At 36.3% G+C, this 18933-nt stretch overlaps 1 protein-coding gene across 2 annotated transcripts in view; it reads left to right on the forward strand.

Annotated features, from left to right (window-relative positions):
• Positions 1 to 143: 143 nt before the first annotated feature.
• Positions 144 to 18933, forward strand: part of LOC102807058 (uncharacterized) — a 97072-nt gene continuing 78282 nt past the window's right edge. For both annotated transcript variants that reach the window (XM_085491432.1, XM_085491433.1), the window contains exons 1-3: positions 144 to 353; positions 16596 to 16857; positions 18015 to 18137. In XM_085491432.1, the coding sequence (XP_085347558.1) occupies positions 162 to 353; positions 16596 to 16857; positions 18015 to 18137 (577 nt within the window). In that variant the 5' untranslated portion in view covers positions 144 to 161. The remainder of the gene's footprint in view (positions 354 to 16595; positions 16858 to 18014; positions 18138 to 18933) is intronic.

Below are 18933 nucleotides of genomic sequence, written 5' to 3' on the forward strand. Positions count from 1 at the left end.
TAATCATATGATAATTAAAAATATAATAAATCAGTGTAAATAAATATTTTATTGTTAGATGAATTTAATGAATTTAAAATTGATAACAACAGAAAGGAGAACGGAGATTAATACTAAACCCCGTGGACTGAATGGACTCGTCCACGCCGTCCACAGGCAAGATGTCGGCTCACAGTGAGTCGTTCTCAGATGAAACGAGAACGACAACAAATGTTGTTGTTTTCATTTTCAGGGAAAACGACCGAAAGTGTTTGCTACTGAAGAACGATGGAGGTAAAGGTTGGTGGCTGCCGTTTGTTGTAGTCGACGGGGGAGAAGCGCATTTCACCGAAGCTGCCCTGGCGGCAGTCAGTGTAAGTTCAATCCTGCATTAGTCATGTCACAGTCCCGGTTATGTTATTACTAACTTTATTACACAACTGCACCATCGGTGGGTGTTGTATGGTAATGATACAGATCAGAAAAAACAAAAACAAATAAACAAAAACAACAAAAGTTTCAAAAATTACAAACAATTCAAAGGGTGTATATAAAATACGCAGTACTACTATTTATGATGCAAGTGAATATTATATTTCGGTTAGTTGTACTACACATTTCTAATTTACAGTCTTCTATTAAGAGGGTATTTCTTTCTTGAGTGAAAAAGCAACAGTCAAGGATGAAATGTTTTTCATCTTCTACAGTACCTTTGTTGTAAACCGTTTATTTTCATCGTTAGAAATTATTGTGATTTCAAGATTCAAGACAGAATTTCGCGAAAGTAATTGATACCTCATGTCACAGGATCGCAGGGCAAATTTCATTGACTAGCAAAATTCACACACAAAAAAATGATTTCCTGTGATCTTTGGCAAGAGGCGAGGTGACCACATTTAATTAATGTCACTAGAATTAAACAGCCAAATTAATAAAAATAACACCCTATCAGTTAACCCAATAGTTTTTCTGAATTCTAGCTATGCAAGTATATTTGCTGCAATCTCAACTAACCTAACTATTAGTTAAATAATAATTTTAACACTTACACATTCCCCGATGGGATTGGCCATGGTTACAAATGTTTAAGAAAGAATAAAAGCTTAAAAGATAAAAAAAACTGAGCTAATACATTACAGAAAAAAATAAATAAAATGAAATGCAAAACTTAACTGTGAAAAAAAATTGTCACTGGTGTTGCTGTCTTATTTCAAAACACTTATTTAGGTACCTTGCTACAGGGAGTGTTACATGTAGACCACTATTGTTTGGCAAGGCTATGAATTGTGTCTTTGGTGACAGATTTTAAAGTTTTGGATTTCAAATAAAACATTTCTTTCAGGGGTATAACTTTTGCATGACATCATTAGGTGATACTAAAACAGCAACATTGCCAGCTAAGTTGCTGACTGGTTTGCTATGCGCATCTGGAGATTGTTACGAGATTAGAACAAGTTGACCACCAACCTCAAACTAATAGTGGGGGACTCTGACACTTTAAATATAAATGGAAAATCACGAAGCGACGGCCTTTCAATTAATTTTATACAAAATGTGTACTGACACAGTATGAAATGTCAGGACACAGTTTATGATGTGTCTGGTGCGTGAAATAACGCTCGTAAATGTGCGCATTTAGCCTAATTGTGCACCCTCATAATATTTAGTAGTAGTTTGAACTAACCAGTTCCAAATATGTAACCATCTTAAGTCGCACAATCGATCAGTGGACTTACGGGCAAGGTGATACACTGTATGTTCATGGATATGTAACAGATGCACAAATTTATTGATAAAACACTGACACAGAAAGGTATAAAGCGGGGCTCTGCAATCACAGAAATTGCACCAGTGTGTCATGGGAAATGTAATTTGCATGGTCTGCCTAGTTGTTTACTTGGTTCACAGCTGTTATCATTTCAAAGGAAGGCGTTAATTCTGTAAGCTAACATCATGCATTATGCTATTCTCTTAAAGAGAACTTTTGTATGTAAATTTCTTGCACCATGGAGCTTATTATTTAGTTCCATCACAGTCCCTCTATTCCTGGTCTGGAAACTGCTATTGTCTATGGTGTGAATTACCTGCTGTGCTCGATGTGTGCTGGGTATGGCTTTCCACAAAGCATAGTCACTTCATAGCAGAGCATTCTATTTAAACGATCGATTCATTGTTCCCTTCATATTTTAGTTTTTACAACAGAAAATAAAAATATCCTGATTGATACGTTATATAAATTTAGAAGCTCAACACAATTCTTTAGCCGACAAGTCTTTCAATAGTTGCATATTGACATAATTTTTAGCTCTGCTGTCGGCGAAGTCGAGCGGAGCTTATAGTATTACTGATTGTCCGTCGGCAGTCGTCGTCGCTGTCGTCAACTTTACATTTTCGACTTCTTCTTAAAAACCACAAACTGTATAGCTGTGAAACTTTCTGGTTCTCTCTCAGATTTGTTCATTTCGTGTGGATATGTTCAATTGTCTTAATTATAGCGAATACTTTTGTCATTTTTGGTCAAAAATGCTATTTTCTACTTCATCTTGAAAACCGCTAGCCCAAATGGTTTGATATATGGTATGTAGGTACCTTGGGTGGACCTCTCTCAGATTTGTTGATTTTGTGACTACATCTTCAATTCTCTAATTTTGATGAATATTTTTGTCATTTTTGGTAAAAAATGTTATTTTCAACTTCTCCTTGAAAACTGCTTGTCCAATTGCTTTGATATTGTATATGTATGTGTATCAGGTGGACCTCTGTCAGATTTGTTGATTTTGTGACAATTCTTTAATTTTGATGAATATTTTTGTAATTTTTGGTCAAAAACGTTATCTTCTTGAAAACTGCTAATTTGATTGCTTTGTAACTTTATTTGTAGGTACATGTACCTTGGGTGGATCTCAGTCAGATTTGTTCATTTCGTAATCATATCTCGAATTCTCTATTTTCAGCGAATAGGTTTGTCATTTTTGGCTCAAAAATGATATTTTTGACTTCTTCAAAATTGTTAACCCTGAATGCCATGATTCTTGATGTATATGTAGCCTGGGTGGACCAATATCAGATTTGTTCAATTTCTGTCAACATCTTCAATTCTCTATTTTTAGCAAATATTTTCGTCATTTTTCATCAAAAAACATATTGACTTGTCCTTCAAAACCAGTACACATGCAGCTTGGGTGGACCTCTATTAGATTTTTCGTAAAGATATCTTCAATTCTCTACGTTTAGTGAAATATTCTCTGCAACAAAATCAAGAAAGTTGGTGTCTTGCGATATTAAAGCAGCTAGCATTAAGTTTAAATTGCTTCTTAGTCATTGCTTTCAGAGCATGCATCACAAACAGCGGAGCTAGTTCGTGAATATCGCACTTAAATTTAAGGTTCTCTGTTAAGAATTGCAACTTGAAACACTTCTAACAAACTTGACCGGTTGGCCCCTTCTATTCATAATGTGTTTTAGAAAGATCAATATTTATTCATTTATTGGATAGATTAAACCTAGTTGTGGTTCATTGTGCTTGTTTTATTATATTATATACAGTATACGTATCATATTTAGGCATCACTTTTTTCGTTCAAAATAAGATGGCCTCTTGCTGATTCATTTCCATTCGAATTTTCATGTCATAATTTTTATTTTTGTTATTTTGTTGCCCTGTTATGTGTTAAGGCCAGGGTAAACTGGACAGACCAGTCTCCCCGACTTAAATGGCCAGGTGCATCACTGTGACCAGGCTTGAGGTTTTAACCAATAGGCTTCCTCGACACAGGGTTTACAGAGACACCAAGTATGGGCATGAGGTCCGTGCGATTCTGGAGAATGCAAACGTCTTTACCAATTCTACCTATGAGATGCCCATTCTATTGAGGAGGGTCTCTTTTAGGGAGGGTCCTGTCGTAAGCTGGTCAGTCTATGGTTACTGACCCAGCAGATTTGTGCGGAGAAGTTTCTCCCGCAAGTGCTCTTTGGAACCTTTCAGGTCTCGCTTTTGAACCTATGCCCTCATGCAGAACTGTTTCGGTCTCTTCTTTTGAAAGCTTCTTACCCAGAGTTTGGGTTGAGCGGCTTCAGGCATACCCAACCCCATCAGCACTTGGCTTTGTTACGGGGACGGCACTGGCAAGGTAGAACACGGTTTCTTCACTGGTCTCAATTAGGTGGTCATAGGTAAAAACAAAATGTAGAGGGTATTATCCTGGTCTGGGACACCCTTTTTATTGTTTTCGGTTTGCTCGGAAACCCGCCACCTATCGGAGTCTGACTCTGCCTATAGTTCAAAATAGTCATTTTGACTGACCGGAGTCTATGGTGGGTAATTGATCATAGTGAATATAGACAGAGGGTTCTCCGAACCCGCCTATTCACATAGTTCATACCCACCATAGACTCCGCGTCCGCCTCGACCACCCCACTTTTTCCAGAGCATTGGCTTAGTCCTTGATGCGGAGAAAAAGAATCTGACTGACTTGGAAGTTAATATGGCGCCGCCTCATTACCTCGGTCACGTGGTTCGTGACGTAGGGGGGAAATCTTGAGTTCATGGGGCTTCCCCTGACCTAGATTTCTCTCTCAGTCATTGGCTGAATCATAGATTAATGCCTACAGATCAAAATAGTCATTTTCACAGACTATGTGAATAGGCGGGTTCTAAGAACCCTCTGCCTAATTCTAAAGTAAACGAATCGGTAAAATATCAGAGTTGGATCTGTGTTTCATTATCAATATTGACTTAAAAGTACATACATGTACTAGCAAGGGGACTTATGTTTTGACCTCCGTGTGTCCGTGCGTGCGTACGTCTGTGCGTGCGTCCGGACCTGTATCTTAGAAATGCCTGGACCAATCACAATCAAACTTCACACATACATCATACATGATATTATACATATGCACGTCAATTTGTTTCACGATCTGATTCTGATCTGGTCAAATGGCGGCCATTTTTGTGCTAAAAATCAAGCATTTCTCTGCAGTTTACAGATGGATTTTGTTCAAACTTGGTATATACATTAGACATTATAGGACCTTGATGCACATCATTTTATTTTTCAGATAAGATTATAAATGGCCGACTTGCAGCCATTTTGTATTAATGAATGTGGTTCTCATGCCATATCTCTGACTTGCTTTCACTGATTATGTTCGAATTTTAAATATTTATTATACATCATGTCATAGATAGACAGATGTATTGGTTTGATGATCCTATTCAAAATGGCCAAATGGTGGCCTTTTTTGTGCTAAACAATCATCAAATATCAAGCATTTCTGGCATTTATGGATGGATTTCGTTCAAACTTGGTACATACACTGTATATTAGAAATTACAGGTTCCTGATGCACATCATTTATTTTTCAGATCGGATTTAAAATGGCTGTCTGGTGGTCATTTTGTTTTAATGAATGGGCTTCTAGACCCATAGCTCCGACTTGTTTTGACTGATAATATTTTCAAATTTTGAATGTTCATTATACATCATGTCATAGATAAACAGATATATTGGTTCGACTATCCTATTCAAAATAGCCAAATGGTGGTCATTTTTGTGCTAAAAAATCACCAAATATCAAGCATTTATGGGTGGATTTTGTTCAAACTTGGTACATACATAAGACATTACGGGTTCCTGATGCTCATCATTTTGTTTTTGACTCCCATGTGCGAAGCACAAAATGGGAGTCTTTGCAGTTAGTGTGTCTGTATGTGTGTGTGTATGTGTGTATGTGTGTATGTGTGTATGTGTGTGTGTGTGTATGTGTGTCCGACTGTTTCACTGCTATCTCAAGAACCAAACATCGGTTTTTGATGAAACTTGGTGCATAGATGCTCTGGGCCAATGCGCAGATTTGATTAGGTTTTGGTAAAAATCCATGCTCGTTAATTACCTAATTTGCATGATAATTAGCTAATTTTTAGCTGTTCTATGACTGTTCCACTGATATCTAAAGAACCACTCATTGGATTTTGATGAAACTTGGTACATAGATGCTCTGAACATATGCGCAGATTTGATTAATTTTTGGTAAAAATCCGTGCATATTAATTACCTAATTTGCATGATAATTAGCTATTTTTTAGTGGTTCCATGACTGTTCCACTGATATCTAAACAACCACTCATTGGATTTTGATGAAACTTGGTACATAGATGCTCTGAACTAATGCTAGGTTTTGATTAGTTTTTGGTAATAATCCGTGGATACTAATTACCTAATTTGCATAATGATTAGTCAATTTTCGGTTTTTCCACTGATATCTCAAGTACTAATCATCGCATTTCAATGAAACTTGGTACATAGATCCTTTAGGACTATGCAGAGACCTGATTAGTTTTAGGGTAAATAATTGTGCATATTAATTACCTAATTTGCATAATTAATTTTCAGCTTTTCTACTGATATCTAAAGTACTAATCATCACATTTCAATGAATCTAGAATTATGCAGACCCAATTAGTTTCCGGTAAATATTTGTGCATATTAATCACCTAATTTGCATAATTAACCAACTTTCACACTGATATCTCAGGTACTATACATCACATATCAATGAATGTACATGGATGCTGTAGGACAAGAGACAGACCTGAATAATTGTGGGTTAAAATCTGTACATATTAATTACCTAATTTGCACAATTAGCTAATAAGCTTTCACACTGATATCTAAAGTACCGTAAAAACTCCAAAATTTCGACCGGTTTTAAATAATTGATGTTAGATATGTGACGTGTTTTTAGAGTCAAAATTATGGTGCATTTTCAGACGGTCGAATTTTTCAGAATAGAAATCAGCAAATGAAAAAATGGGGATGATAGACAGTGTGCTTCATTAGTTTTTAAAAAATGCAATGTCCGTCAATTGACGTAAACTTCCTCATGTTTCACGGTAAAAGCAAAGATCGTGGCCGAGTTGTAACTCAAAATCTAAACAAAGTCATCAATCAGTGAGTATTATGACAAGCAAAACAAAACATCAAGACGCGGAGAAGAGGTCAGCACAAAACTAATAGGTCAAAAGACAAAGCTGTCTCGCACTACCTAGAAAAACTTGCGAATGTTCGAAGTACAGGTACCCATTGGACAAAAGATGCATGGAAGTTTAGCAAACTATCTCCCCGACCCAGTGCAATGTATCCGGTTAGAATCAAAGCTCACGTGTTCCTTATTTGAGGGACCAAATTCTGCCGTAAATTCGCCCTTGGATTAAAAAATAAAATGGGATTTAAGAAAATAAAATGGGACTTTTAAGGTGTATTTTGGCGTCATTTTTCGGACATTTCAATTAATCCTGCCGGCTAAAATAGAGTAAGTTTTACCGTAGTCATTGACGTAAAACAACTAATTTTTTTATTTAAAAAAAATCATGCCGTTTTCGCATCAAAATCTAAGCCAAAATATCGTGCTACAACATCAATCTCTTCCGCATTGCGTTCAATAACATTAACATATTTAAATAAGCTATGGTAATTTGAACACGTTGGCATCATCCAGCTTTTTGATTGGTTAATTAGCGATTTGACCTATTTGACCTAAGAGAACATGGCAGATATCCTACAGCATCAAACGTTTATACGAGACCGGAATCATTCGCTTACGATGAAACTAAGTTGACTTTTATTTGTATTTCATAACCATTCAACAAATTTATTTTGTGTACATTATTATAATCACTACTGAGTACAGTAATAATCAACAATTCAGAAACGCAGCATGCCGAGATTTTTGTGTTCGTTTTTATTTGAAACTTCATTTATTTAGAATATATTTTCGTTACCAATAAAATAAAAATCTCTCAGTCAATCAGAAACCCGGATTCATGCCTTCGAGGAAGGTCCCGTTTGAACGCTCACACTGTTTTTTTTTTCGTTTTGGGGAAAACTAAAACTGGTCGAAATTTTCGAATAAGAATGAGTCGGCAATTTTTAGTGGAGTCGAAAATTTGGAGGTAAATAGAACACCGAAACCCGGCAAATAAATAGGCGGGCGAATTTTTAGAGGGGTCGAAATTTTGGAGTTTTCACGGTACTAATTATTCCATTTCAATGAAACTTAGTACAAAGATGCTCTAGGACAATGTACAAACCTAATTAGTTTGGGGTAAAAATCTGTTCATATTAATTCCCTAATAAGCATAATAATTCATAATTTTTTGGTTCTAATCACATTTCAATTAAACTTGGAGACATAGATTTTCTGTTACATTGCGCAGACCTCATTAGTTTTACACTCAAATCTGGTCATATTAATTTTCTGATTTGCATAATTAGTTTTCAGCTAAGTAATTTCGAATTATATTTAATGTGTCTCCAATACTCTCAGCACATGGGAGTTCTTTCTAAGCTTTCTTTGATTCAGATTGGATTCAAAATGGCTGACTGGCGGCCATTTTATTTTAATGATTGGGCTTCTAGAGCCATCAGAATCCCTTGGACCGATTCCGTTCATTCTTTGCATGTGCCTAGTACCTTATGTGGGACATATGCACATGCAGTGGTTTAGCGATTCGATTCAAAATGGCCGACTGGCAGCCATCTTGTTTTGTTTTTTATGCGGTATCTTGGACGTGCTCTGTCAGTTTTCATTCAAATTTGGCACATACATGTACTTTATACATGTTAGGATGCATGTCCATGACAATTTGTTTTAAAATCTGGTCAAGGATAGCCATCTGACTTTTTGGCCTTACCACTATATTTCCACAATCTATGTACTAGTACCATTTTCATTCGTATTTGGCACATACATCATACATATCAGTGTGTTTCATAATCAGATCAAAGATGGCCGAATAACGGCTGTTTTTATTTTTGGCCATATTACTACTACATGGAACACGTGTTTTGATGTAAATAAACAATCTGTTGTATACGCCACTTGGAACTCAAGTTTCAAGGACACGCTCGTGACAACCCTTCCGCTTTATTAATATGACGAGCACAAAGAGAACTTTCAAAAATTTTACGGGGACTGTGTCATTTTCAATGACTTGTTATATTTAAATTTTATATATTTGTTATACATTATGTTATATATATATATATATACATGTACTTGTATTCAAAATTGCTGATTTTGAATGCTGTTCCAGAGCAATATCTCTCAATATGGACAAGTACTTGTTTGACGATCAGATACAAATGTCAATCATTTTAATGTTAAAAAATCATATTTCTGACATGGTCATATTCCAGCTATATTACTATAAACAAAACTATATATCTTAAATTTGATAACTAACGGGGACTGTGCCATGCATGACTTGTTTTTTTAGCCTTTGGCATGAGGGATCGAGTTATCAAATGATTCACTGTGCATTACACCAATTTTTTGAAGACGAACACTTAATGTTTACTAAATCATGGAGATCAGTATACGTTAAAATCCATTAAGTGTTCAAACACGCAATTTTATATAATAAGTTTTCTGAAGTCAGTTCTATGCTCATTGTAAGTATTGTCAGGCCTAGCAGAGAGCCTTCTGTCTACTGGCTTGTGATTTTTTTTTGCCCAGACCATCGTTGTTTAAACTTGATAGGGTTGTCGTACCTTCACTCTAGTTAAATAGAAAATTTTTTCAAACATATCCTATCCTACCATAATTGTCATGGCAATGACAAAAAAATTGTTTGTGTTCCCAAGCTCTTTGCCAATTAGCCTACTGTTGTAGAATATTTAGGAGTGGGTACATAGAAGATATCTAGGAGTGGGTACATAGAAGACATCTAGGAGTCAGTGTGTACATAGACGATATCTAGAAGTGGGTACATAGACGATATCTAGGAGTGGGTACATAGAAGATATCTAGGAGTCAGTGTGTACATAGACGATATCTAGAAGTGGGTACATAGACGATATCTAGAAGTGGGTACATAGAAGATATCTAGAAGTTAGTACATAGAAGATATCTAGGAGTTAGTACATAGAAGATATCTAGGAGTCAGTACATAGAAGATATCTAGGAGTGGGTACATAGAAGATATCTAGGAGTCAGTGTGTACATAGACGATATCTAGAAGTGGGTACATAGACGATATCTAGAAGTGGGTACATAGAAGATATCTAGAAGTTAGTACATAGACGATATCTAGAAGTTAGTACATAGAAGATATCTAGGAGTTAGTACATAGAAGATATCTAGGAGTGGGTACATAGACGATATCTAGGAGTGGGTACATAGAAGATATCTAGGAGTCAGTGTGTACATAGACGATATCTAGAAGTGGGTACATAGACGATATCTAGAAGTGGGTACATAGAAGATATCTAGAAGTTAGTACATAGACGATATCTAGAAGTTAGTACATAGAAGATATCTAGGAGTGTGTACATAGAAGATATCTAGGAGTGGGTACATAGAAGATATCTAGGAGTCAGTGTGTACATAGAAGATATCTAGGAGTGGGTACATAGAAGATATCTAGGAGTTGGTACATAGACGATATCTAGAAGTGGGTACATAGAAGATATCTAGAAGTTAGTACATAGAAGATATCTAGGAGTCAGTACATAGAAGATATCTAGGAGTGTGTACATAGAAGATATCTAGGAGTGGGTACATAGAAGATATCTAGGAGTCAGTGTGTACATAGAAGATATCTAGGAGTGGGTACATAGAAGATATCTAGGAGTTGGTACATAGACGATATTTAGGAGTGGGTACATAGAAGATATCTAGGAGTGGGTACATAGAATATATCTAGGAGTCAGTGTGTACATTGAAGATATCTAGGAGTCAGTGTGTACATAGAAGATATCTAGGAATGGGTACATAGAAGATATCTAGGAGTCAGTGTGTACATAGAAGATATCTAGGAGTGGGTACATAGAAGATATCTAGGAGTTGGTACATAGATGATATCTAGAAGTGGGTACATAGAAGATATCTAGAAGTTAGTACATAGAAGATATCTAGGAGTCAGTACATAGAAGATATCTAGGAGTGTGTACATAGAAGATATCTAGGAGTGGGTACATAGAAGATATCCAGGAGTGGGTACATAGAAGATATCTATGAGTGGGTACATAGAAAATATCTAGGAGTGGGTACATAGAAGATATCTAGAAGTCAGTGGGTACATAGAGGATATCTAGAAGTTAGTACATAGAAGATATCTAGGGGTGGGTACATAGAGGATATCTAGGAGTTGGTACATAGAAGATATCTAGAAGTGGGTACATATAAGATATCTAGGAGTGGGTACATAGAAGATATCTAGGAGTGGGTACATAGAAGATATCTAGGAGTGGGTACATAGAAGATATCTAGAAGCGGGTACATAGACGATATCTAGAAGTGGTTACATAAAGGATATCTAGGAGTGGATACATAGAAGATATCTAGGAGTTGGTACATACAGGATATCTAGGAGTTGGTACATAGAAGATATCTAGGAGTGGGTACATAGAAGATATCTAGGAGTGGGTACATAGAAGATATCTAGGAGTCAGTGGGTAAATACTAGTAGAAGATATCTAGGAGTCAGTGGGTATATACTAGTAGAAGATATCTACATGTAGGAGTGGGTACATAGAAGATATCTAGGAGTGGGTACATAGAAGATATCTACGAGTGTGTACATAGAAGATATCTGGGAGTGTACACATAGAAGATATCTAGGAGTCAGTGGGTAAATACTAGTAGAAGATATCTACATGTAGGAGTGGATACATAGAAGATATCTAGAAGTGGGTACATAGAGGATATCTAGGAGTTGGTACATAGAGGATATCTAGGAGTTGATACATAGAAGATATCTAGAAGTCAGTGGGTACATAGAGGATATCTAGGAGTTGGTACATAGAGGATATCTAGGAGTTGGTACATAGAAGATATCTAGGAGTCAGTGGGTAAATACTAGTAGAAGATATCTACATGTAGGAGTGGATACATAGAAGATATCTAGAAGTGGGTACATAGAGGATATCTAGGAGTTGGACATAGAGGATATCTAGGAGTTGGTACATAGAAGATATCTAGGAGTGGTACATAGAAGATATCTAGGAGTGGGTACATAGAAGATATCTAGGAGTGGGTACATAGAAGATATCTAGGAGTGGGTACATAGAAGATATCTAGAAGTTGGTACATAGAAGATATCTAGAAGTTGGTACATAGAAGATATCTAGGAGTGGGTACATAGAAGATATCTAGGAGTTGGTACATAGAAGATATCTACGAGTGTGTACATAGAAGATATCTAGGAGTGTGTACATAGAAGATATCTGGGAGTGTATACATAGAAGATATCTAGGAGTCAGTGGGTAAATACTAGTAGAAGATATCTACATGTAGGAGTGGATACATAGAAGATATCTAGAAGTGGGTACATAGAGGATATCTAGGAGTTGGTACATAGAGGATATCTAGGAGTTGATACATAGAAGATATCTAGAAGTCAGTGGGTACATAGAGGATATCTAGGAGTTGGTACATAGAGGATATCTAGGAGTTGGTACATAGAAGATATCTAGGAGTCAGTGGGTAAATACTAGTAGAAGATATCTACATGTAGGAGTGGATACATAGAAGATATCTAGAAGTGGGTACATAGAGGATATCTAGGAGTTGGTACATAGAGGATATCTAGGAGTTGGTACATAGAGGATATCTAGGAGTTGGTACATAGAAGATATCTAGGAGTCGTGGGTAAATACTAGTAGAAGATATCTACATGTAGGAGTGGATACATAGAAGATATCTAGAAGTGGGTACATAGAGGATATCTAGGAGTTGGTACATAGAGGATATCTAGGAGTTGATACATAGAAGATATCTAGAAGTCAGTGGGTACATAGAGGATATCTAGAAGTTAGTACATAAAAGATATCTAGGAGTTGGTACATAGAAGATATCTAGGAGTGGGTACATAGAAGATATCTAGGAGTTGGTACATAGAAGATATCTAGGAGTGGTACATAGAAGATATCTAGGAGTGGGTACATAGAAGATATCTAGGAGTTGGTACATAGAAGATATCTAGGAGTTGGTACATAGAAGATATCTTGGAGTTGGTACATAGAAGATATCTAGGAGTGTGTACATAGAAGATATCTAGGAGTGTGTACATAGAAGATATCTAGGAGTGTGTACATAGAAGATATCTAGGAGTGTGTACATAGAAGATATCTAGGAGTTGGTACATAGAAGATATCTAGGAGTTGGTACATAAAAGATATCTAGAAGTTGGTACATAGAAGATATCTAGGAGTGGGTACATAGAAGATATCTAGAAGTTGGTACATAGAAGATATCTAGGAGTTGGTACATAGAAGATATCTAGGAGTTGGTACATAGAAGATATCTAGGAGTCAGTGTGTACATAGACGATATCTAGAAGTGGGTACATAGACGATATCTAGGAGTGGGTACATAGAAGATTTCTAGGAGTCAGTGTGTACATAGACGATATCTAGAAGTGGGTACATAGACGATATCTAGAAGTGGGTACATAGAAAATATCTAGAAGTTAGTACATAGAAGATATCTAGGAGTTAGTACATAGAAGATATCTAGGAGTCAGTACATAGAAGATATCTAGGGGTGGGTACATAGAAGATATCTAGGAGTGGGTACATAGAAAATATCTAGGAGTGGGTACATAGAAGATATCTAGAAGTCAGTGGGTACATAGAGGATATCTAGAAGTTAGTACATAGAAGATATCTAGGAGTGGGTACATAGAAGATATCTAGGAGTGGGTACATAGAAGATATCTAGAAGCGGGTACATAGACGATATCTAGAAGTGGTTACATAGAGGATATCTAGGAGTGGATACATAGAAGATATCTAGGAGTTGGTACATACAGGATATCTAGGAGTTGGTACATAGAAGATATCTAGGAGTGGGTACATAGAAGGTATCTAGGAGTGTGTACATAGAAGATATCTAGGAGTGGGTACATAGAAGATATCTAGGAGTCAGTGGGTAAATACTAGTAGAAGATATCTAGGAGTCAGTGGGTAAATACTAGTATAAGATATCTACATGTAGGAGTGGGTACATAGAAGATATCTAGGAGTGGGTACATAGAAGATATCTAGGAGTGTGTACATAGAAGATATCTGGGAGTGTATACATAGAAGATATCTAGGAGTCAGTGCGTAAATACTAGTAGAAGATATCTAGGAGTCAGTGGGTAAATACTAGTAGAAGATATCTACATGTAGGAGTGGATACATAGAAGATATCTAGAAGTGGGTACATAGAGGATATCTAGGAGTTGGTACATAGAGGATATCTAGGAGTTGGTACATAGAAGATATCTAGGAGTCGTGGGTAAATACTAGTAGAAGATATCTACATGTAGGAGTGGATACATAGAAGATATCTAGAAGTGGGTACATAGAGGATATCTAGGAGTTGGTACATAGAGGATATCTAGGAGTTGATACATAGAAGATATCTAGAAGTCAGTGGGTACATAGAGGATATCTAGAAGTTAGTACATAAAAGATATCTAGGAGTTGGTACATAGAAGATATCTAGGAGTGGGTACATAGAAGATATCTAGGAGTTGGTACATAGAAGATATCTAGGAGTGGGTACATAGAAGATATCTAGGGGTGGGTACATAGAAGATATCTAGAAGTTGGTACATAGAAGATATCTAGAAGTTGGTACATAGAAGATATCTAGGAGTGGGTACATAGAAGATATCTAGGAGTTGCTACATAGAAGATATCTAGGGGTGGGTACATAGAAGATATCTAGGAGTTGGTACATAGAAGATATCTAGGAGTGGGTACATAGAAGATATCTAAGAGTTGGTACATAGAAGATATCTAGGAGTGGGTACATAGAAGATATCTAGGAGTTGGTACATAGAAGATATCTAGGAGTGGGTACATAGAAGATATCTAGGAGTGGTACATAGAAGATATCTAGGAGTTGGTACATAGAAGATATCTAGGAGTGGGTACAAAGAGGATATCTAGAAGTTGGTACATAGAAGATATCTAGGAGTTGGTACATAGAAGATATCTAGGAGTTGGTACATAGAAGATATCTAGAAGTTGGTACATAGAAGATATCTAGGAGTGGGTACATAGACGATATCTAGGAGTTGGTACATAGAAGATATCTAGGGGTGGGTACATAGAAGATATCTAGGGGTGGGTACATAGAAGATATCTAGGAGTTGGTACATAGAAGATATCTAGGAGTGGGTACATAGAAGATATCTAGGAGTTGGTACATAGAAGATATCTAGGAGTTGGTACATAGAAGATATCTAGGAGTTGGTACATAGAAGATATCTAGGAGTGGGTACAAAGAGGATATCTAGAAGTTGGTACATAGAAGATATCTAGGAGTTGGTACATAGAAGATATCTAGGAGTTGGTACATAGAAGATATCTAGGAGTGGGTACATAGAAGATATCTAGGAGTGTGTACATAGAAGATATCTAGGAGTTGGTACATAGAAGATATCTAGGAGTTGGTACATGGAAGATATCTAGGAGTTGGTACATAGAAGATATCTAGGAGTTGGTACATAGAAGATATCTAGGAGTTGGTACATAGAAGATATCTAGGAGTTGGTACATAGAAGATATCTAGGAGTGTGTACATAGAAGATATCTAGGAGTGTGTACATAGAAGATATCTAGGAGTTGGTACATAGAAGATATCTAGGAGTTGGTACATAGAAGATATCTAGGAGTTGGTACATAGAAGGTATCTAGGAGTTGGTACATAAAAGATATCTAGAAGTTGGTACATAGAAGATATCTAGGAGTGGGTACATAGAAGATATCTAGAAGTTGGTACATAGAAGATATCTAGGAGTTGGTACATATAAGATATCTAGGAGTTGGTACATAGAAGATATCTAGAAGTGGGTACATAGAAGATATCTGGGAGTTGGTACACAGAAGATATCTGGGAGTTGGTACACAGAAGATATCTAGGAGTGGGTACAAAGAGGATATGTATACATTTCATAGCTTCTAATAGCTAAAAACTAAGGAAGTGATTGTAATTTGTGAGTGCGTATTCAAGCCATTATAGAACATTCTGGCACATTTGCATAATAAGATCACATGAACAGCAATTACCACAAGTTATTTTGAACCATCACTATTTATGGTTACAGGGATGCATTGGTATCATAAATACTAATTTTAGAGCTGATTCAAACTGCTGCTATTAACTCAGGTGAAACACATTTCTATGCATAAATTAGTTAGAATTTGAAATGACATTGCAAATGTTTGCAACTTCATATCACGTACACGGTTTTGCTGAGATCTGTCTGGCTATGTTTTGTGGACGGATTTCACACTCTCTGCACATAATAAGCTTGGTTAATAAGCATACTTTTTTAGCTCTGTTGTCATCATAGATGACCGAGTGAGCTCATAGGTTGCCGACACCTGTTATCGTCCACCTGTCGTATGTCGCCCATCAACTTTCTTTAGTCAAAAGACTTCTTCTCCAAAATCATATGCAGGATTGCCTTACTATTCATACCACACACCTACCTGGGATGGTTCTCTTGTCACTTGTGAACCTCTATTTTTTGGGGAACATTTTTGTCATTTATGGTTAAAATCTTGTCAGATTGCTTGGAAAGTAAGAGAGTAAGAAATGAATGTTTTTGCTCACAGCAAACTGGAGTTAATGCTGAACTGACTGGTATTCTTCGAATTCATCAAACTTCACTGCCAGACCTCCACCAGGCATCACTTCAAATTACTTTCTATGCCCAGCCTGCAATGAACAAGAAACATGGTGCTAGTAAGTCAGCAGGATTGGAGTTGGAAGACTCAGTTCGTTGGTTTTCATTGGATCAAATACACGAGTTGATAGAGATGGAACCAGGTCTTCTAGGAAATGAACCTATTGAATTGGTGAAATATATAAGGGAAGGTGAGAATTTAGTCAAGATGATAATGTACACAGTTTTGTTGTATACTGTAAAATGACTAATTTTCACTGGGTTTAAATTTCACTGATTTAACGTTTCAGGCATATTTAGTGGGTTTAAAATTCACGGTTTTATCATTTGTATAATGTGTTCCATGCTCAATTTTACATATTCACTGGGTTTTAATTTAGCGCATTTTCCAGTCAGCGAAAAAAGCCAAATTAAAACCCAGTGAATAATTAACCCCTTTACAGTATTAAGTTCCTAATAATTGACACTCTGTTTCTGATTGGATAACTTATTTGTATTACATGTATGTACTATAATTCACCCTGAAAGATAGTTTGGATTAATTGGATAAGCAGTTTTCACCTGCACACATGGCACTCTGAATTGATGGTTTCTGATAAGATAACAAGTTTACACCTGCTCATGGTGCGCTCTGAAATTTTTACACTATATAGGCTGTGTATTTCATTTTTAGTCCCCATTCGAACAACGTTCGAAATAGGAACTTGTAATTCCATCTCTATCTGTCCTTCTGTCTGTCTATCCGTCCAGAGTCATATTTCAGAACCCTGTGGACCAAATCTGTTCTTTGCATGTGCCTAGTACTTTATCTGATACATATGCACATGCAGTGGTTTACTGATTCAATCCAAGATGGCTGACTGGCAGCCATTTTTTGTTGTTGAAAATGTGGTATCTTATGCATGCTTTGTCAGTTTTTGTTCAAATTTGGTATATACATTATACATTTCAGACTACATGCCCCTGACAATTTGTTTTACAATCAAATCAATGATGGCTGACTGGCGGCCATCTTGCTTTTTGGCCATACTACTATAATATCTTCAAGGCTTGGGAACCATTTTCAATCATATTTGCAAAAACATAATACATATTGGAATACAATATGTCATGTCAGTTTGGTTCATATACCTAAAGTTTAAATTTTGATTGTGTCTGACTGAGCCAAATTAATGATCTTATACTTCATCTAATTTCAAAAATACCGTTTAAAAGAACCGTGACTCATTGTCCAAAACTACAAAGTACATGTACATGGAATAGAGTTTCTTCGACTACTATTCTGTGTCAGGAGAGACAGCAGTATTACTATTTTTGAATGTATAATTTTTGTGATTTTGAATTTCAGGTGGAAAAATTCATCCGTTATCCATTCTGAAGGAGACATCACTTCATGTTCTGAAGACAGTTGAACAGCCTTCTTCGTCCTACCATCTACAGCTTTTGCAGTCTGCTAAATTTTCACAAACAAGTGAGTAATGAGCCCTTTCGCACATGTTGTATCATATCTTAATGATTAATAGATTTGATTCAACCTTGGAATATAGACTACAAGGTTCTGCCCAGCCTGATCTGAGTGTCGCTAATTAATATTCATTAGCTCATTAATGCACATGAGCTAATTAATATTCATTTTGCCATCCTACTAGCTACAATTTAACTACTTTTAATTAATTAATTTAACTTTTTTTTTAAATATTTTAAGGTAAAATTAATCTGCTTTGATTAAAGTGAAAAAATATATACACTTTGCAATCACATCTAAAATAAGCATTTTGAGACATTGACCTCTGACCTGGCAGCCATTTTTTTTTCAAAGCATGTCGTCTGTTTGTTACGACCAAAGTGGAAACAAGAATTTAGTCTGTTTCCTTTTATGCTGGTAAATACGTTAATGGTGAGAAATAAGCATTTCTTGTATCGCTGACTAAATATAGCTTATGAATTTAATTTTATGAATGATTCATAAGGCCAAAAACATCAATGATGGTTACTACGCTCGAGGGCAAGTGCAGATTAAACAAACCACAGCTTGATGCATCCCTTCACAGAAATAAATTCTGCAATAGTGAACCTTCCTTCTGTTTATCGTAGTTGTCCGGGTAAGCGCACATGCCCGGGCAAACGCCCACCCCAATTTTAGATACAATAAAGAAATTGAGGTCATGTCCGGGCATATGCCCAGTCTTTTTCTAAAATCTATTTTTTGTTTATTGTATTAACAGTTGACTTCCTTGCAGTCTGTTGTGATTCTGATTAAGTCTTTG

This window comes from Saccoglossus kowalevskii, chromosome 16 (genome assembly GCF_978046115.1).
Source record: "Saccoglossus kowalevskii chromosome 16, keSacKowa6.1, whole genome shotgun sequence".
In the NCBI taxonomy this organism is placed as follows: domain Eukaryota; kingdom Metazoa; phylum Hemichordata; class Enteropneusta; family Harrimaniidae; genus Saccoglossus; species Saccoglossus kowalevskii.